Here is a 20,581-nt window from a genome sequence, read left to right as displayed (position 1 = left end):
CGCCCAGCTCAAGTGTTCTTTTAAAACCCTGTCACTGAGCCGGGCACAGTGGCTCTTCCTTGTAATCCCAGATACTTGGGGGGCTGAGGTGGGAGCATTGCTTGAGGCCAGGAGTTCAGGACCAGCCTGGACAACAGTAGCGAGACCCCACAATAGCGAGACCCCACAATAGCGAGACCCCACAATAGCGAGACCCCGCATGTAAAGAAACAAAAAACACTTCTGTCACTGTTCTGCTTCCAAGTCCTTAGTGGTCTCCTGCTGGGCTCAACAAAGGCTGCAGAACTAATGGGATCCTCAGGCCTTGCAGCTTTAGCCTGCAACACTGCTATCTAACTCACATCATTTTTTTTTTCTTTTTTCTCTTGGAATGTGCCAGGCTCCGTGCTCGCTCAGGGATGTGATGTACATCGTTCAATTTTTAAATTCTATTTTTTTTTTTTTTTTTGAGACAGGGTTTCACTCTGTCACCTAGGCTGGAGTACAGTGGCGCGATCTTGGCTCACTGCAGCCTCAACCTCCCAGGCTCAAGTGATCCTCCCACCTCAGACTCCTGAGTAACTGGGACTATAGGTGCATTCCACCATGCCCAGCTGATTTTAATTTTTTTTCGAGACAGGGTTTTGCCATGTTGCCCAGGCTGGTCTTGAACTCCTTGACTCAAGTGATCCTCCTACCTCTGCCTCCCAAAGTACGTGAATTATAGGCGTGAGCCACCATGCCTGATTTTTACATTCTTTATAACATTCTGTAGTTTCCAAATTTGCTGCTTGATTGTGTGCTACTTTATAATCAGTGCTATTAGGAGAAAGTTTATATTTTTACGGGAAATTAAGAATAAACTCAAAAACAAGAAATGACTTCAATCAAAACTTTCTTTTTAAAAAAGAATTTTTTTTGTAAAGCTAAGGTCGCACTATATTGCTCAAACTGGTCTCAAACTCACGGGCTTAAGTGATCCTCCTACCTTGGCCTCCCAAAGTGCTGGGATTACAGGAGTTGAGACACCAATTAAAACTTTCTTACAGTGTGTCTCCCTATTTCAATTCAGTTCATGTGATAAAATAATATGGCCAGGCACGGTGGCTCACGCCTGTAACCCCAGCACTTTGGGAGGCCGAGGTAGGCTGATCACTTGAGGTGAGGAGTTCCAGAACAGCCTGCCCAACATGGTGAAATCCCATCTCTCCTAAAAATACAAACAGTTAGCCGGGCGTGGCGGCAGGCACCTGTAATCCCAGGTACTCAGGAGGCTGAGGCAGGAGAATAGCTTGAACCTGGGAGGCAGAGGTTGCAGTAAGCTGAGATCGTGCCACTGCACTCCAGCCTGGACCAGAGAGCAAGACTCCATCTCAAAAAATAACATAAAACTAAACATAAAAATAACATGGTAACCCCCGCTACCCCTGAATGTTTGCAAGGAGACTTTGGAGAAGCTCTACTTCAGGCTAAGGAATGACTCCAAAGGCTGCAATTTCAGGCGCCATGGGGAAATATTTTAAGGCAGGTATGTCTTTGTTATGCCTCAGATGCTGAGCTTTGATAATCACTTGCACCGGTTTATAAGGCTGATGTTTTGGTTTATCTGGGCATAGGACCAGCTTTTCTCTCGGTAGAGAAAGGAGCCCCTCTTCACCGCCCATCACCCAAATGAGTACTCTTTACCTCTGAGTGTTATTTCTGGACCCTCTCTTTTTGTGCATAAAAGCTTTTTCTTTGTCAGATCTGTGTTTTATTTTATTTTTTGCTTATCTACTTATGAATACATAATAAACTTGCACAGTTCAAAAATAAAAACATACAAAAGGGCATAAAAAGAAAAAGTCTCTCTCCCATCCCATCCCCTGGAGCCCGGTTCCCCTCCTGGGAGGCAAATTATGTTGACAGTTTCTTGCGATTCCTTCCAGACACATTTATATGCTTTTTAAAAAACAGGATTACACTCACGTTATATATCTAATTTTGTGTGCTTTTTGTCCCACTTAACACTACAGTAATAACATTAATAGTTATGTAAAGCGACTAAAATGTTTCTTAACATTAGCAAATACTCTTCATAAACATTCATAATGACTGCAAATATGCTGTCCAAGGGAGATGAGCCATTGTATTGTTTACTGCTGGACAAATAGAGTTTTCCCCACTTAAATCCTCTGATTCTGTCCAAGATGAAAGTATCTACATGAGTTCAACTAGAGACTGCAGTTTAGTTTAGACCCAGATCAGCCATGTGCTCCCTGGGGACACAGGGCTCTGGGGTCAAAGCCAGAAGGATAAGCGGGTGGTCCCTGGTCTACGTGTCCTGCAGGGGCTGGCTGTGTGGTCCAGGCCAGTAGAGGAGATATATTTAACTGGGTCAGATGCTGCTGACTGTGTCATGACCCAGGAGGATTGTGCTGTTGGTAAACAAACCAGAATGGCCTGGCTGCAGCCAGCCCTCCTTCCTCCACCCTCTCCTCAGCTTGCTGACCTGGCAGGGGGTGTGAGAAGTGGAGGAGAGCATGACCAGGGAGAGGGCTCAGACGCAGGGGCCCCTGCAAGGCATCTCGCCCAGGAAGGATTGGGAAGTGGCCTTGTCTTACTGCCCTTAGTTGTTTTTTTCCCTGTTTCCCTCCTGCCTCTCCCAACGCAGCACAGCCTGGGCAGCCCAGGAGGCATTTCTGCTCCCTGCCTCCTCCCACACTTCCCTCTCTCCCTCCAACCCAGTCAACCTTATTTGCCCTGCTAAGTAAGTGGAGTTCATTCATTCATTCCATTCAACTCATTTAGCCATTTATTTATTGAGCAAAATTCTTTCAAGGGCCAAAGATAAGCCAGGCTTTGAGCTGGCCACCAAGAATACAACACTAGGCCAGGTGCAATGGTTCATGCCTGTAATCCCAGCACTTTGGGAGGCTGAGGCAGGCGGATCACCTGAGGCCAGGAGTTTGAGATCAGCCTGGCCAACGTGGTGAAACCCCGTCTCTACTAAAAATACAAAAAGTAGCCGGGCATGGTGGCGGGCACCTGTAATCCCAGCTACTTGGGAGGCTGAGGCAGAATCGCTTGAACCTGGGAGGCGGAGGTTGCAGTGAGCTGAGATTGTGTCACTGTACTCCAGCCTGTCTGGGCAACAGAGAGAGACTCCATCTCAAAAAAACAAAAAACAAAAAACAGGAACGTGCCAGCTCCTGCCTTACTGGAGCTTAACTCTAGATGAGAGATCATCCAATAACTAATTGGGTATTGGTGAAAAATAATGCTATCAAGAGCAATAATAACCAGGCTGGGTGGGTGGCTCCTGCCTATAAATCCAGCATTTTGGAAGGCCAAGATGGGAGGATCATTTGAGCCCGGGGTTTTGAGACAAGCCTAGGCAACATAGGGAGACCCTGTCGCTAAGTAAGTAATTAAATAAATAAATACATGAAAAGAAAAGAAAAAATGACTACAATAATAACCAACATTCACATAGTGCCTTAGTGTATGGAGTGTTTTCACCCAAAAGCATATCTAATCCCAAGAATCTGAGAGATAGCTAATGGATGTCAGTCCTGTTCTACAGGTGAGAAAATTGCAGCTTTGGGAGATTACGTAACCTCGCCAAGGACTTACATCTGGTAAGTGGAGCCCCAGCTCTTGAACCCAGTTCCTCCGACTTCGAGTCCATGTCCTTCGTGCAAAACAGGAGCTATTGGAACTGGATGAGAACAAGTTTCCGGTCCAGCTCTTCATTTTGCATTTGAGGAGACAGAGGTCCAGAGAGAGTAAAAATGCCTTGACTAAAACACACCGCTGAAAACAGAGACTGGAAGCTCCAGACTCCCAGCCCAGGACTCTTTCTTTGCATCTAAACAGCAGTCCGATGCCCTGACCCAGGGGGGGCGAGCCCTGGTGCACGTGGAAGTGTGGGGTGGTCACGGTAGGTCAGTCTCCTCCCTCAGCTGCATCCCCAGCTAGCCCGCCCTGCTCTGCATAGTTCCTCTTCTGAGGTAACAGTCCAGAGCACCCCTCTGAGGTCCCCTCATCACTGCCTGCCTCCTCCTGGGTGAGAGGGCTTTCAGTCAACCAACACGACGTAGGTACCTACTGTGTGCAGGCTCCGCTGGGATACATTAGGACCTTGGTCCCTGCCCTCTTGGGCTTACAGTCAGAATGACGAGGAATCGACGAGGACATGGTGCAATAGAAGCTGCAAGAGAAACAGCACGGGTGGCAGAGATGCATGGCAGGGCCCCAAAGCCAGACCTAGGTGGTCAGGGGTAGGGAAGGTTCAGGGAAGGCTTCCCAGAGGAGGTGATATCTCAGCTGAGCCCTGAAGCCTGAGTGACAAATTAGCTAGGCTAGAGCTGGTAGGGATGAGATTTTAGGATGAGGGAATGGAGGAGGGTTTGAGCTCCAAGGTGAGAAGGTCCCTGCCTGTGGCAGGGGTGTCCCAGGTTTCTGCCCCACCAGCTCCTGTCAGTGCATATCACGTTGCTTGGGCTGCAGGTGGCCTGTGAGCAGGAACTGGGTCTCCCTCTGGAAACCCCCATAGGCGAGGGCCTGCTCCTATGGAAGGCATCCCACGTGGGCAGCTTGTCATCAGCTTTCACCACCCATGGACTCCCTGTCCCTCCTGCCAGAGCCCCTCCCCTTCTCCTGCCACCCTCTTTGCCTGGCATAGGACATGACTGGGCCCCAAGAGGGGCTGTGCCTGGCTGGGGGGAAGCTGCAGGTGGGTACATTACTTACCTGAGTCCCCTTCCTACCCCAGTCACCAACACCATTAGGCCGTGCCCAGGAAAGCCAAGCTCCTTTCCTGTGGGGACAGGGAGAGAGATGGTGGATGTGGGGGCGCCACTCCATGAAAGACACACAAGCGCCCCTCTAGCTTAGCACTGCAGGTGGGGGAACTAGCAAGAGGCAGCCCCTTCCCCTGGTATGCATTTGGGGCCCTGGCCTCTCACAGACAGATCAAGGGAGAAAGAAACGAACCCATCCAAGATGGAGGTGGGGGCCAGCAACGTGGTCTGCACTGCCGCAATCAGGCACCTGCCAGGGGCGCCATGCCTGGCTGGTCTGCCCTTGCCCATGTGGCTTCCAGCCCCACATTCCTGCGCTTTGCACATAAACCTTCAGATTGAATAATAGCCTGGGGAGGCAAGCTGGCACTTACCCTTGAATATGATTAAGGTTTTTATGGGGTCTTTCCCTCCAAGGTGACATGTGACGTTGCATTCAGGGAGTCATTGCCCATGGGAACCACATTTCCCACAGGTCCTCTGAGCTCCTCCTGGGGTCCCGGAACTGTGCTCCATGCTGGGGTAAACCGTTCCTGCCCTCGGGGGTGTTTGAGTTAGTGAGGACAGACCTACAAGTAGATCAAGCCAATAACACGTGCTGGGCACAGAACAGATCTGGGCAGAGGCGGCAGGGGCGGCAGGGAGGGTACCAGGCGGCCGCGTGAAGCCAGGGCAGGTGCTGAGGGGTGTGAGAGGGTGGACAAGCTGGTTGGAGGGGCATCTCGGTCAGGACAGCGGCAGGAGAAAAGGCTGAGTGGTCACAGGTAGCATGAGGCAGAAGGAGTCACAGGTGGCTGGGGTCTGTGGAGAGCAGGGCCCAGGTTGTCCATGTGGAGTGGGCCTGGCCAGACCTGCATTTTAAATTATGTGGAAAATGAATATACAGGACACAGAACGGGATGGTAGATGCGTCTGGACGTCATGACGCTAGCCCGGGGAAACAGTGGGGTGAGGGTGGTGGAAGTAGGGCAGGTACCGCAAATCCTCGGGGCAGGTGAGATGGGCAGAAGTTTTGAAGGTTGAGGAGGGAGCTCGGCCCCAGGTTCCTGGCTCAGCTGGGAGGTGAGTGTCAGGGCTGGGGTGGGCTTGTGGGCATGGGCACCCCAGGGCTGAAGCTTCCTGGGAAGCGGATGGTCCAGGCAGAGGCCTGGCAAGGGGCAGGACCCAGGATGGAGCCAAAATGGGGACGGCAGTGCCAGGCGGAGGAACAGAGGCACAGGGGGTTAGAGCCAGGAGTGCGCAGCACACAGTCCCAGGCGAAGGAGGAGAGGCAGGACGGATCAGCTAGGGTGGTGGGGTGGGGCAGGGGCGCAGAAAATACCCCAGGAGTTCCCTGGGGTAAAGATGGTGCCACCAGGAAGGGCTGAGGACCTGGCTGAGCCTTCAGGGCATGTCCAGCTCTCCTCATATCCAAGGAAATGCCTGGGGCAAGGGTGAGGCCAGGGCAGGCTGAGGAGGAAGGACAGGCCTGCAGGGGACTCTCCACAGGCAGCAAGGGGAAGGATAGAGGACAGTGGCCCTCCCTGGCCGCCACCCCGGGCTTTGTGACGTAAGCCGGGCCCCAGCCACTGGGCTGATGGTGAAGGATAGAGGACAGGCTCCTGCAGGCTCTGGCCAAGCCCGTCTGACAGCCACCAGCTCCACTAATAAAGTGACCCTGCTGTGTCCCAGTTCTCTACAGCCACCATGTAATTTAGTGTCCAAACTGAGACACTTTTGAGACTCAAAGTCATAATTACCCCAGAACAACAGAGTAAACTAGGGCTGACCTGGCCATGCTGGGGTCCACGGTCGCCCTACCCTCAGGGAGCGGCAGGGCCCTCTGCTCACACTCCGGCCATCTGCGACACGCCCTGTGATCACTGCCTCCCCTCTCCTGGCCTCAGCCCTGGAGCATCCGATCCCTCTTCAGATCCAGGCCTGGGGAACGGGGCGGGTCTCCCCCATTTGTGGTCCTTCTTCCCACACCTTCTGCTTCTCCAACTGACATTTCCCTCTTCAAGGGCATGACAGCCCCCAGAAGAATGGGGTCCTTCCTATAGCCCAGTGGGGGACAACCTGGAGAGACCCCCACCAGCCCTAGAAAGGTACAAGAAGGCCACATCCTCCTGCACAGTCCCTGTCCCCTGCTGGTGAGAGACCCCACCCTCTTGGCAAAATCCTGGGATCCCCAGTCTCCTCCCTCCTGCTTGCCTCTCTTTCCGGTGGGCTGCCAGGAGGCAGATCCACCACCATCCCAGCTCCTGCCTTTCCTCCAGGCCTCGCCAACACCTGCCCAGAACATCTCAGCAGACTCCCACCACGTCTTGCGCCGGCAACCCATCTTTCTCTGGCTACAAGCACAAGCCTCCGGGCCTGAACAAGACACTAGTCTATCTTAAAGCAGACAAAACAAAGAAAAAGAACAAAACAAACAAGAGACCCTGCGGTGGGAAGGAAAACGTGAAAAAAACACAAGCATCACTACAGAAGTCAACTTCTCTAAAAGAGAACGTCTGACACTTCCTCCACCATCGGACCCCAGAGCAGCTTCCTGCCTCCTCCCCAGCGCCCCAGAGCGTCAGCCACTCGGCGTGGCCCTTTCTCCTTTGCCGGAATGCCCCTTCTACCCGCTGGATTTCTACTGCTTCTCTAAGGCCCCCAGAGCCAGCCAGCCTTGCCCACCCCTGAGCTCCCGTTACCCTTCCCAGGCCAGGTACGGGGGTGGTTGTGTTTGTCTGCTGCCCACGGCAGTGGGAGGCCAAGGGGCCTGGGCTGTTGCAGATTCGATAAAAAGCAATGAATCGGCTGATCCTTCCCACCGACTCCTGGCTCTCCAGGAGCATGCCCTAGAGGCACAGATGGCATGATTCTGCAGCCCCTGCTAACTCTGAAATTCCCTAATGCTGCGGCCTAAGGCTGGGCACCCAAACATCACCCTGCTCAAGTCTTTCCCAACTAAAGAGGAAAAGAAACAATCAGAAAACTTTTTGTTTGTTTGTTTGTTTGTTTTTTAAAACAGTCTTGCTGTGTCGCCCAGGCTGGAGTGCAGTGGTGCGATCTTGGCTCACTGCAACCTCCACCTCCTGGGTTCAAGTGAATCTCCTGCCTCAGCCTCCCAAGTAGCTGGTACTACAGGTGCCCACCACCGCGCCTGGCTAATTTTTGTATTTTTTAGCAGAGACCAGGTTTCACCATGTTGTCCAGGCTGATCTTGAACTCCTGACCTCAAGTGATGTGCCCGCCTTTGGCCTCCCAAAGTGCTGGGATTACAGGCGTGAACCACCGCACTACTACAGTAAATGTTAATAACTATATCCGACATAAACAAAAGCTCTTGGGGTCCTCCACAATTTTTCATTTGTGAAGGGGTCCTGAGACTCCTGCACCTCCTGTGCCCTCAGTTATCCCTGTTTCTCTCTCTTCTTAGCAACCATGTTTCCTGAAAGCTGCTTCCCCTCCCACTGGCTCCTCAGCCCTGCCTTATGGCTTCCCATACTGTTCCTGAAATTGCTCTCACTGAAGCCACAAGAGACCCCCCTGGCATTTCATCCAGTGGACACTCTTCCGTCCTCGTTTCTCTGGACATCTTGGCCGTCCTGGCAACATGACCATGTTGTGCACCTCCTGGAGACACTTTCCACCCTGGCTGTCCTCACCTGCCCTCTCCTCGTTCTCCGCCTCCCTCTCCAGCGCTTGTTCCCAACACCGCTTCTTGCTTTGCTCAGACCACCGCGGCTGGGGTCCTCAGGGCCTGGCCCAGCCCTGTTCTCCTCTCCTCCCCTACCAGGGCTTTAAGCCCTGTCTCCACATGTATGGTTCCCAAGTCTCTAACTCCAGCCCAGCTTTCTCTCCTAACTCCCACACCAACATATCCAGCTGCCCTGAACACCCCGTGGAAGTCACTCCTCCCCACACAGTCACCCCTAACTTAAACGCAAGGCTATCTCCCCCCGACTCTTTCCAGATCTGCCACTGTCCGAGGAGCCCCAGCCCTACTGTCTCTACCTTCCTTTCAGTCTGATCATCAAACCAGCCACCAAATGCTGTCAACCTCACCCCTAAACGATTCTGCAATCCCTCCACTGTCCATTCCCACCGGCATACCTCAGCTTGGGCACCCTTCAGCTCCCTCTGGCCTCTCTCCTCCAGTCTGACTTCAGCCAGTGTTCTCTCTTAAGCACATCTCTGCCCTGCTCAGAATCCACCAGAGGCCCCCATTGACCCAGGAGGAATGCCACCCCGCAGCATGGCACAGCGCAGTTCACCAGGCCGGCAGTCCTGCCACCTGTCTGGCTCGTGTCTCTTGTCCAGGCCGCTCTGTTCCAGCTGGTCTGAGCTTGCCTCCCCTCAGGCACGTGCTGTTCTCTTACTCTCTGTTCCTCAGAGGCCCCTTCTCAGGTTCCCTCTCCGAGAAAGCCAAGAAGGCCTTCCCTGACTGCCCTGCTCAAGTCAGAAGCCCTTTCTGGGTGCTCAAGGTCCTGTTCTCCTCCCACTCCACGCTGAATGGTCACCATCAGTTTCTAGACTCCAAGTTCCTTGAGGAGGAGGAGTTCTTTACCGCTGTATCCCCAGTGCCTGGAATGGTGCATGGCACACAGTGGGAGCTTAAGGAAATACTCGCTGATTGAATGGCTTGATGGATGAAAGCCCCCTACATGCAGCTGGCAAGCAGCCCTCCCCACCATCAGCTCCCAGGATGGAGCAGGCCTCTGCTCTGGCTGTCTGGCAAGAGGCCCAGGAAACGCGGGAGGCAGCTGCCCAGGGCTCCCTGCCACCTGCTGCCTCCTCCTTTTGCGTTGCCCTCACCAGGCTCCCAGAAGAACCTGGCTGGACTCTACACTCTTCCTGTCAATGGCCAAGACACAAGGCTGCCAAGACATGAGCACACGGCCCAGGCATGGCACCCTCCCCAGCCACAACAGCTGCCCAACTTGATCGGAGTTGACCCTGCTGGAGACACCCAGACCAATCCAGGACACTAGCTGCAAGAACAGCAGCAACACATAGCACCCAGCCTGCCCCATACATCATCCCACAGCATCGTCCCCTCACAGTGAACTTGTACCCAGAGGGCTGAAGACTTTTTCCGAGGTGACTGGGCAATGAGGAGGAGGCTGGGTTGGACCCTCAAGGCACTTTTTTTTTAATTTCCTTTGTATTTTTTATAGAGATGGGGTCTCACTGTGTTGTCCAGGCTGGTCTTGAATTCCTGGGCTCAAGTGATTCTCCTACCTTGGTCTCCCAAAGTACTGGGATGACAGGCATGAGCCACCACATCCAGCCCGTGGCCTCAAGCTCTTCTGCTGCTAAAGCCTGTCATTTTGGCTCTGCCCCATTCTGCAAGTCCAGGGGTTGAGGAGTAGCACTAAGAGGCCACTCCTGATGAGGACCTCAGGCCCAGGCTGAGATCCCGGAGCTGTGATCTGTCCCCAAGGGCTAGACAAGAAGAACATCTGGGGACAGGCAGGGGGTAAACTTGGGGCCCGCATTCCAATGTGGGTGAACCGGGGCAGGTGATGGCAATGGGGAAGGCACAGGCAATACCACACTCCCGGAGGCAACAGTGAGCACTCAGACTCTGAAAGTAAAAGGGACACCAGGTCCTCCAGGCTACAGGTCCCTGCCGTCAGCCTTGCCTTAGAAGTTGCCATCACCCTACCCTAACCTACGTGCTCCTTTAGCAGGACACCAGGGTTCTGGCCTAGCTGTTAGGAAGAGGCAGCCAATGGCCCTGCAGCTGGAGGAAGAGCTGGTCTGAGCTCCAAGCCTACCAGCCTCCTTGGCGCAGCTGGGCAGGATGAGACAGAGTCCAGGTTGGTGGCAAGGACACTGCTCACAGGGCTGCCAAGTAGAGCATGAGCTGAATTCTGCACAACTCAGGGGGCACTATTTGCATGCGTAAGGCATGAACTGTACCCATGAGAGTGATGTCACCTGCTAATTCTGCCTGCCCAGCTGCCTCTCCCGGGGAGAGAGGGAAGCAGAGGAAGAGGGAGCCCTTTCCCCTCTTAGGAGCCTTCCAGGGCGTCACCACCTCGCTTGCCCCAAACCCCCATCTGAGAAAGAACCACATTCCAGCACAGCACAGATAAAGAGATAGTTTTATGGATAACAGTATGGGACAGACTGGGAAGGTTGCCAGGGCCTGTAGTGATGAGCTTCCCAGGAATAGACCAACACACAGGCAGGAGTGGCCCAGACAGACAAGTAGATAGACAGACAGAGGGACAAGGAAACAACCAAGTGGGTAAGAGGCCCAGGCCAGGCTCAGCAGCTGTGTCCAGGCATCAGCTCCAGCTCTGCTCTGGGGAACTGCTGGAGGAGAAGGGCTGGCTGGGGCCTCAGTCCTTACAGGGCTCCTTCTCCTGGTGCCCTACTATCATCCCTCATCCAGCCTGCTGGGATCCTTGGCAGGTGGAATTCCCAGGGGTATGGATGGCTGGGCTGAGTGAGCAGAGGATTGAGGCTCTTGGAGACTCCCTGGGGAGGTGGAGGCCTGGGTGGTGTGGGGTTAGCAGCAGCACTGGGGGGAATCTGGTCAAGTTGCAGGATGGGGGCCACTGCTCAGCAGGGCCCCTGTGTCCAGGGCAGGCCCTCCACCTGCCCACCACACCAACATGGTGCAATAAATAAAGTTTCAAGTAGTAAGTCAGTGTCAAGCAGGAGAGCTGGAGGCTGGCAGACAGGCAGTGGCTGAGAAAGAGAAGCCTCCAGCCACCCACCATATCTGCTCAGTGGGCTCAAGCGGTCGCAAGTCTGTCTTGTGCACTGGGGTGGGTGTCTGGCCCCGATGTCCACATGAGCACTCCCCGCAGGGGCTCAGCCCCTCACACCAGCGCCAGAGCCTGCTCGGTGGGGCAGAAGCAGGGCAACATGGTGCCCACAGCATCCACGATGGCTGCCAGGTGCTCGTCCTGCGCCTGAGGCCCACAGAGCTGCATGAAGTCTGCCAGACGCAGCAAGTATTCAAGGTTGTGGCCGGAGAAGCCCCGGCAGGCCAGGATCTGCATGGCAATGGCCTCTTCAGGCGCAGGGCCCAGGTAACCAGGGTTCTGCGGGGTGGCCACATAGGCCAATGCCTTCAGTGGTTGGTCAGGAGCATCTTGGGGATAGAAGGTGACCTCCCTGGTATCGTAGCCACCAAGCACTGCCTCTCGCACATTCAGGTACTTCAGGGCCTCGCTGACCTGCTCCCCTTGCACTTGGTATGCCACGCCCCAAGTGCAGCCCTAGGAAGAAATAGGGACACCCGGGGTCAGTCATGACAGCTCCTTGCTGCTCCCTCTCCTATCCTAACATGCCACCCCCACCCAGGACTATGCTCTATAAGGGAGGCTGTGGTTCGCTGATGAGCCATCTGGTGGCAGTACCTCAAGCCCTTGTTCTCTCTTTGTTAAGAACAGTTGAAAGGCCAGGTGTGGTGGCTCATGCTTGTAATCCCAACACTTTGAGAGGCCAAGGCAGGTGGATCACTTCAGGTCAGGTGTTCGAGACCAGCCTGGCCAACATGGTGAAACCCCATCTCTACTAAAAATACAAAAATTAGCCAGGCATGGTGGTGTGCGCCTGTAACTCAGCTACTCGGGAGGGTGAGACAGTAGAATTGTTTGAACCCAGGAGGTGGAGGTTGCAGTGACTTCAGCCTGGGTGACAAGGGCAAGACTCCGTCTTAAAAAAAAAAAAAAAAGGAATAGTTGAGGCCAGGTGCAGTAGCTTACGCCTGTAATCCCAGCACTTTGGGAGGCTGAGGGCGGGCAGATCACTTGAGATCAAGAGTTCCAGACCAGCCTGGCCAATATGGTGAAACTCCACCTCTACTAAAAATACAAAAATTAGCTGAGTGTGGTGGCGCATGCCTGTAATCCCAGCTACTCAGGAGGCTGAGGTGGGAGAATCGCTTGAACCTGGAAGGCAGAGGTTGCAGTGAGCCAAGATTGCATCACTGCACTCCAGCCTGGGCAACAGAGCAAGACTCTGTCTCAAAAACAAACAAAACAAAACAACAACAACAACAACAACAAAACAGTTGACAAAGTGGTTTAGTACCAGGGAGGACAGGATTCCTCCTCAAAGTGTGGTCCAGGATGTGGTGGCATCACCTGTAAGCTAGTTAGGAATGCTGTGTCTCAGGACCCACTCTCATGCTACTGAACTAAGATCTGCATTCTAACAAGATCCTCATGTGATTTGGTGAGAAGCACTGAGCTAGAACACGTTTCTACTCTGCCAGAGAAGCATCAGACAGAGCTAGCCTGCAGCCAAGAGCCTATGAGCTCTATCTGCCGGTCCCCCTTCACACTGGGCCAGAGTCCCCTTCATGATTCAGGCACTTACCTCATGATCTTCAAGGAGCGTCACCACACGGCCAGGCTAGGGAGGGAAGAAAGATTTTGAAACAGACAAGTTAGAAATCAGCTCTGCCATCAGCAAGGAAACCTTTATCAATCCCGCTGACCCGGGCCTCCAAGTGCCCCGCTCTGCATGCTGAGTCCCATTCCTGCAGGGGAAGGTGGGGGAGCGATGCACGGATGTAGGAGAAACATCCAGAAACACTGACAGATGTCAGTGGTCCCAGTTGGTGATCAACACAGTGATCCACAGGTTCACAGACTCCAGCCATCACAGTGATGCACTGGGCACATACATTTAAATAAGCCACAAACCCCAGCCACAGGTTTACACATTTCTTTCTATTGGCCCAGAGAGCCCCGGACATTCCAGGGCACTGGCGCCCAGTATCCCGCCCCCAACCCCCTCACTCCCCTGGGCACGGTTGGATGCTCACCATCTTGTCGCTGCCCCGATGGAAGGTGTCTCCCTGCCAGAAACGGCGGCTGTAGCCGCGCACGAAGCCCACACGGCTGTTGCTGTAGGCGAAGTCGGGCCTCCACACCAGGGAGCCGTACCCGAAAATCCACAGCGCTTGAGGGTGGCCGTCGTTTCGGGGAAACTGAGCGGACGGCGTAGGGGACTGCGAGGCGGGCGCGGTGTTCGGGGCTGCAGACTCTTGCTTCATGATGCCGGGCACAGGGATAGGCCCAGGCGGCCTCCGGGGCTGGTCTCCGGCGTAGGCACGGAAAGACCGACGGACGCACACACCTGGCCTGGCACCGCTCGGTAGCTCCAGCTGAGCGCCCCCCATGGAGGCGCCCTTTAAACCCTCTTGCCGGGAGACCACGCCCACCGCGGCCAGCTGCCGCGGTGATTGGGGTGGGGCAAATACCCTTTTGGCCAATCAACTTCGGATTCTGCTTCTCACTTAACCGCGCCGCGGGCCCAGCGCGCCCGCTGATTGGTTCAGCTCCACCCCTGTGGCAAACCTGGCAGGAGTGATGCAACGGCAGGGGAGGTTTCTCCAGCGCAGGCATGCAGCAAGGGCGCCTCGGATTGCGTCAGGCGGCGGGCAGGGGGCACCCGCCGGGCCCAGGGCGGGCACCGGGCGTCTCCCCAGCCGCCCCCTCATGGCCTGGGCCCCTTGGAGGTACGGCGAGCGAGTCCCAGGCGGTGTCTGCCCAGCCTTGCCGCTCGTGCACCTGGCCGAGTGCCTGCCAGCCTAGGCGGCACAGACTCAGTCCCAAGTCGAGTCCAGGGCAAGTCCAGAAGGAGCGCTCTGGGTGTCGTAAACTTCCGTCTCTGGGGCCCCTCCTGAGATCATGCACTGCGGGAAAGCTGTCGGAGGCACCGTCCTCATTCCGCTCAAGTGCCTCACGCCGTTGGCCATCGTGAGCAAATGGAGAAACTGGGCCACGGGGGCTGCAGGGGATTCTGCAGAGACTGCGGGGCTGAGTTAGGTAGGCCAGGCGCCCCGGAGCTTGGAGGCCTCACATGAGGGCTACGCCCCGGACCAGGTGTGGGACCCCTCGAGCCCAGGTAGGCTCGGGGAAGAGCCTGTTAGAGCGCTTGGACCGACCGGCAGTCACTTTGGCGGTGGTGGCTGCACCTGCGAAGAAAGGCTATAAGGATGCAAAAGCCGGGCTAGTCTTGCCCCCAAGGCGATGGGTTTAGTTCTTCCTGGACGTGAGATTTTGCAGCAATGATTAATCCATAGGTACAAGGTTCCGGGAGCAGCGGGCAAGGAGGGCCCAGGGAGGCCCCCACAAGACTATGGCCAGCTACTAGTCTTCTCCCTCGGCTTCTGGCCTCCCAGCCGAGTCCACAGGCCGCCTGGGGTTGACCCCCTAAGCAGCAAGGGACTGCCCTCAGGGGATGTCGCTGACTGTAAAAGGGAAACAGAGGCAGCTGAAGGCCTTCTCTCCAAACTGGCCAAAAGATGGCTGGCAGGGGAAATGTGCAACATGGCTTCTCATTCGATTCTAATTCAATATTTAAACTAAACGTGATCTGCACACTTCACATATTCATTCCGAAGGTGTCGCAGATATAAGTGGGAAAGTTGCACAACAGTGTGTGTAGTACAAAGCTATTTCTTTAAAAACAAAAAGTATTCGTGTAAGAAATAATCTGGAAGAATATACCTAAATGGTTAGCAGAGGCTGGCACCAGAGGAGGACTTTCAGTATCAAACTTAAACAATAATGAAAAAGTCTGGATTTTTACAAGGAGCATGAATTACTTTTCCAATCAGGAAAAAAAAAAATTACTGGCAAATGGTCCTTTCTGGTTATTCCTTTCTTTTTCGCTTTCTCTCCATTTCCCACATTCACTCTCCCTCTTCTCTTCTATCCTGTCCCCTTTAGTTCATATGAGCACCTCCTTTGTTGGTAGCTTCTTAGAAGAATGTCCTCTTCTCCACTTACCAGCTGTGAGTTGTAGTCCGGGAAGTGGGAAACTGGTATCCACACATTGCTGAAGTATCTGAATTGGCACAAACAACCCTTTGAGAAAGCAGCTTGGTGATACAAATCAAGAATCATAAAATATCCCTGCCGTTTGACCCAATACTCCTTCAGGAAATTATTCAAAATAAGGGAAAAGCCATATGCCTGAAGATTTTCAATGCATTGTTACTTTTTTTTTTTTTTGAGGCGGAGTCTCTCTCTGTTGCCCAGGCTGGAGTGCAGTGGCACAATCTCGGCTCACTGCAACCTCCACCTCCCAGGTTCAAGTGATTCTCCTGCCTCAGCCTCCCGAGTAGCTGGGACTACAGGCACCTGCCACCACACCCGGATAATTTTTGTATTTTTAGTAGACACAGGGTTTCGCCATATTGGCCAGGCTGATCTCAAACTCCTGATTTTGTGATCCGCCCACCTCGGCCTCCCAAAGTGCTGAGATTATAGGCGTGAGCCACCACGCCCGACCATTACATATTATAGCAAAAACAAAAGAAAAACTACTTAAATATCCAAAATTAGCTAAATGTTTAAGGAAATTATGTCAATTTATCATTCACATGACAGAAAAATGCACACACACACACACACACAAACACAAAGAAAACAACCTAAATACCCAGAAATAGATAATTAGTTACATAGATATGATATAGTCCATTAAATTTGTGCAGACATTAGAAACAATTATGTATGTTGGGCCGGGTGCAGTGGCTCATGCCTGTAATCTTAGCACTATGGGAGGCCAAGGTGGGCAGACTGCCTGAGCTCAGGAGTTCGAGACCAGCCTGGGCAACATGGTGAAACCCCATCCCTACTAAAAATACAAAAAAAAAAAATTAGCCGGGCATGGTGGCGGGTGCCTGAAATCCCAGTTACTCAGGAGGCTGAGGCAGGAGAATTGCTTCAACCCAGGAGGCAGAGGTTGCAGTGAGCCAAGATCGCACCACTGTAGTCCAGCCTGGGCAACAGAGCAAGACTTCGTCTCGGGAAACAAACAAACAAAACAAACAAACAAAAATGTAGTAAAAATGTGTATGATTGTATATTAAGACAAAAATGCAAAATATAAATTTTCACATGTACTATGATTAAAACTTAAAAACAGTAACATTAAAGATAGGGAGGCAGCAAATACTAGTGTGTTGGGATTGTGAGCAATTCTTTCCTCTATTTTCCAAGTTTTATGAAAAGTAATTTTTAAATAATAATAAGTTAATTTTTGCTGGGGGTGGTGGTTCACACCTGTAATCTCAGCACTTTGGGAGGCCAAGCAGGAGGATCACTTGAGCTCACGAGTTTGAGACCAGCCTAGGAAACATAATGAAACCTCATCTCTACAAAAAAATTTTTTTAAATTAGCCGGGCTTAGCAACATGCACCTGTAGTCCCAGCTACTCAGGAGACTGAGGCAGGAGGGTTGCTTGAGCCCAGGAGGTGGAGGCTGCAGTGAGCCATGATTGTGCCACTGCTCTTTAACCTGGGCAACAGAGCAAGATCCTGTCTAAAAAAAAAAAAAAAAAAAAAAAAAGTTACTTTTAAAGAGTCATTAGTGGTTTTCTGGTGGGGGAGGGATGAATAGCATACCTGAAACATTCAGGGAACATTTTCATGATGCCCGTTCTCAGACCTCCTCCTGCCCTGACCAAAGTCCCAGTGTTTCATAACTCTTTTGGCAATGTCCTCAATAACCTGATCTTGCTCCTGGCAGAGTCAGACACTCCCTCCTCTACGCTCCCACAACAGTTTACGCCACTGCAGTTTACTTATCTGTCCCTTCCAACTCGTGCTTACAACAGAAACACTCATTTATTACGTGCATAACGTGCCGGGCAATTTGCTAAACGCCTTTACATCATCCATTCTAATTACACATTTCTTCATTACTTTGTGAGGTAAATATCATTTCACAGATGAGCATGCAGGAAAGCTAGGTAAACCCTGTTGGTGACGTAGCAGAAAGTAGTGGAGCCTGGGTCTGAAGCAGCTGGGCCAGCTCCAGAGCCTCCTTGCTGGGAATCATTCGCGTCCTGCCTCTCACCTGAGCGCTTCCCCAGAACATGGTTCATCGTTGAAGGCCCAAGATAACCAACACAAGCCAGGCACGTGGAAGATCCTCCACAAATATAGGTAGAATAAGTGAGGCTGTTGCTTGGAAAAGGCCAGGGCTATACCCCATGTCCTGCATAACACAAGTTCAACCTCGACCCTCAAAATAGGAATCTCCACAGAAGCTGGCCCAGGGGAACTGCAACGCCTTCCTGGGAACATGTCTTGCCTGTTCCCATTCCTTGCTTATTCTTGCCAACAACATCTGTCTCTTTTCCTCCCAACAGGACACTCCCAGGCAGCAAACCACTCACTTAGCTGGTTCCTCTCTGTAACTTCAACTGCAAACCCTTCCCGTCTTTCCTTCTAACGCCCCGCAGGAGGGGGCCACCGATGTCATGCCCACAGAGGTGCCAGTTCATGAGAGGCGATGGGCCCAGGCATCCCCTCCACCTTGCAGAGTCGCAGGTGATGTGCACGTGGTGGTTTCCTTTTTTAGATCTTTCCCAGATTAATGTTTCCTGATTGTTCCCCTCCGGGTGGCTACCTCTCATCTCCTGAGGATCTGTTCCTTCTCTCTTTTACCAGAGGTTGGCATCACCTCCTGGTGTTAGTCAGCATGTTTATCTGAAACAGGGGAAGGCTGTTTTAGGAGCTAGGGAATTATGCTAATTCATACGCTAAAGGATGAAGTTGCCTTATAAAGCTGCTGATTTCTGAAGGATGAAAAACCTTCCCAGAGGCCTGAGTGCGCCGTGTGCCGGAGCTTGTGGCATCAATGGGCCTGCTGTGTCCAAAGAAAGAGGCTAAGGCGGCCAAGCTCCGGCCTGAAGCACCTGGGCACTCAGACGACAAAGAGGTTGGCTTCCTTAGTCCGGAGGACTGTCAGGACTGTGAGCAAGAGGAAGCTACAGCCCATGAGGGCCACCCGCAGCCTGACACCTTCAGCAGTAAACAAGGTAAAATAACTTCTTCAAGATAAGCCTGAGCATTAGGTGTAAAAGTTGGTGTCCGAACCAGGGTCTGTAATGACCTTTCTTATAGTCTAGAATAAACGAAGACAAGGGAGATTTCGATGAAGAAGTTATTCAAGATGGAGTCAGAGTGTTCATCGAAAAGAAAGCACAACTAACACTTTTAGGCACAGAAATAGACCAAGCTGAAGACAAATTATCCAGTGAGTTTGTGTTCAATAACCCAAACATCAAAGGAACGTGTGGCCGTGGAGAAAGCTTTACTATTTGACATCTCAGGACGCCTCTGACCATAAGCTCTGGGAAAGCTCCTGGAAGCCTTGGGGCTCACAAATAAATCATGTGATTGTCACATGCTTAATGTGTGCCTGCCTTGTGAGGAAAATATAAGTGATGCACTTTGGAAATGTGTTAGATTCCAGAAGAAATGATATTTGTAGTCTCTGTAAGGGACAGAAAATAAGAAGCCATCACTCTCTTTGGACCATTTAGCTCTCTTGCATCCTTTGTTTTAGAACCAGTTTCATTAAAGTTGTCTTCCTGGGCCCCTGTTTCTCCACATCCTGAGCAGTGTGCACTCACTAGGTCTCTGTTGGGTGGCCTGAACGTGCATCCCCCTTGACATTTCTCCCAACCAGACTGGGGACTCCTACAATTCAGGGACAGGATGTCCTGACTGCTGGTAGTAACATGGTGGTGCATTGTTTTTCTACCCAAACTTAACATAGCCTGTTTACATTTTTATCAAAACTTTCTTTTTGTTGTTGTTTTTTCTTTTTTATCAAAAATTTCATTGTCAGATGCCTCACTGCGTACCCTTTAATAGCACTGGGCAAAGATTTCCTTGAACTATAGTACAGAATAGTTCTGAGTGATGGTATCAAAAGGTGAGAAAGACTTCATCCATCTGTTTTTTAATCCATTTCTTTTGCCACCCTATATGTCTGCTCAAAGATGGGATCTCAAGCTGACTTTTAGTTGAGGGGTCTCTTAAAAGCCATCTAGCCCACCTCTCTCAATTCTGTATACAAGGAAGCAAAACCCCAGGGAAGCCAAAGGGCTCCTGTCCACCCCCACTCCACAGGCTCAGGGAGAGCGGGAACTCTACCCCCATCTCCCCTTCCTTGTAGATGACACATGTGCTCTGCCCTCCAAGGCGATCAGTGAAGGCAAATTATATCAAACATTTTGATAAAATTTCTTTATAATTTTATGGAGATCAGCTGGGCGCGATGGCTCACGCCTGTCATCCCAGCACTCTGGGTGGATCACTTGAGGCCAGGAGTTTGAGAGCAGCCTGGCCAACATGGTGAAACCCTGTCTCTACTAAAAATACAAAAAACAAAAATTAGCCAGGCATGGTGGCGGAGGTTGCAATGAGCTGAGTTCACTCTACTGTACTCCAGCCTGGGCAACAGAGTGAGACTCCATCTCAAAATAAATAAATAAATAATATATACATATACGTGTGTGTGTGTATATATATGTATACACACACACACACACATATATACACATATAAATAAAATTTTAATGGAGATCATATATTTTTATTTTATTTTGAATAGGAAAAATATTTTAAAACCCTTTTATGTGAGTTACTTTCTTGTTTCTTTAACCTTTGAAACAATGGTTTGTAGCAGAGAAGACATTGTAGCAACCTAGAATTATGCTTTTGGAATGTGGTCCTAATTGTGAAAGAGAACATGGGGATCTTTTCTTAAAACCCTACTATGCATACACTTTCTGCGTGCTTTTTTTGAAAGCTGGTTCTCATGGATTCAAGTAGCTGAGTTCCGTTATTTTTGTTTTACCTACTAAAGTAGCTGGCACAAAAATGCACCGAAACCGCTGGGTATGGTGGCTCACACCTATAATCTCAGCACTTTGGGAGGCCGAGGCAGGCGGATCACCTGAGGTCAGGAGTTCAAGACAAGCCTGGCCAAGATGTTGAAATCCCATCTCTACTAAAAACACGAAAATTAGCTGGGCATGGTTGCACATGCCTGTAATCTCAGCT

General features: G+C 51.8%; 1 protein-coding gene and 1 pseudogene across 1 annotated transcript; one reads left to right on the top strand and one right to left on the bottom strand.

Moving 5' to 3' along the window:
- Nucleotides 1-10,834: 10,834 nt before the first annotated feature.
- On the bottom strand, nucleotides 10,835-14,344 carry CHAC1 (ChaC glutathione specific gamma-glutamylcyclotransferase 1). The gene is made up of 3 exons (XM_002825320.5): nucleotides 13,531-14,344; nucleotides 13,080-13,115; nucleotides 10,835-11,974 (listed from the first exon to the last, which is right to left on the bottom strand). The coding sequence occupies exons 1-3, from the start codon at nucleotides 13,885-13,887 to the stop codon at nucleotides 11,573-11,575; spliced, it is 795 nt and encodes a 264-aa protein (XP_002825366.1). The 5' UTR covers nucleotides 13,888-14,344; the 3' UTR covers nucleotides 10,835-11,572.
- A 3,956-nt stretch (nucleotides 14,345-18,300) lies between these two features.
- LOC100439153 (iron-sulfur cluster assembly 1 homolog, mitochondrial-like) lies at nucleotides 18,301-19,135 on the top strand (annotated as a pseudogene).
- Nucleotides 19,136-20,581: the final 1,446 nt, after the last annotated feature.

Source organism: Pongo abelii, chromosome 16, assembly GCF_028885655.2.
Source record: "Pongo abelii isolate AG06213 chromosome 16, NHGRI_mPonAbe1-v2.0_pri, whole genome shotgun sequence".
Lineage (NCBI taxonomy): Eukaryota > Metazoa > Chordata > Mammalia > Primates > Hominidae > Pongo > Pongo abelii.
Note: the sequence above shows the minus strand (reverse complement) of the source record. Positions and strands in the feature narration are given on the sequence as shown.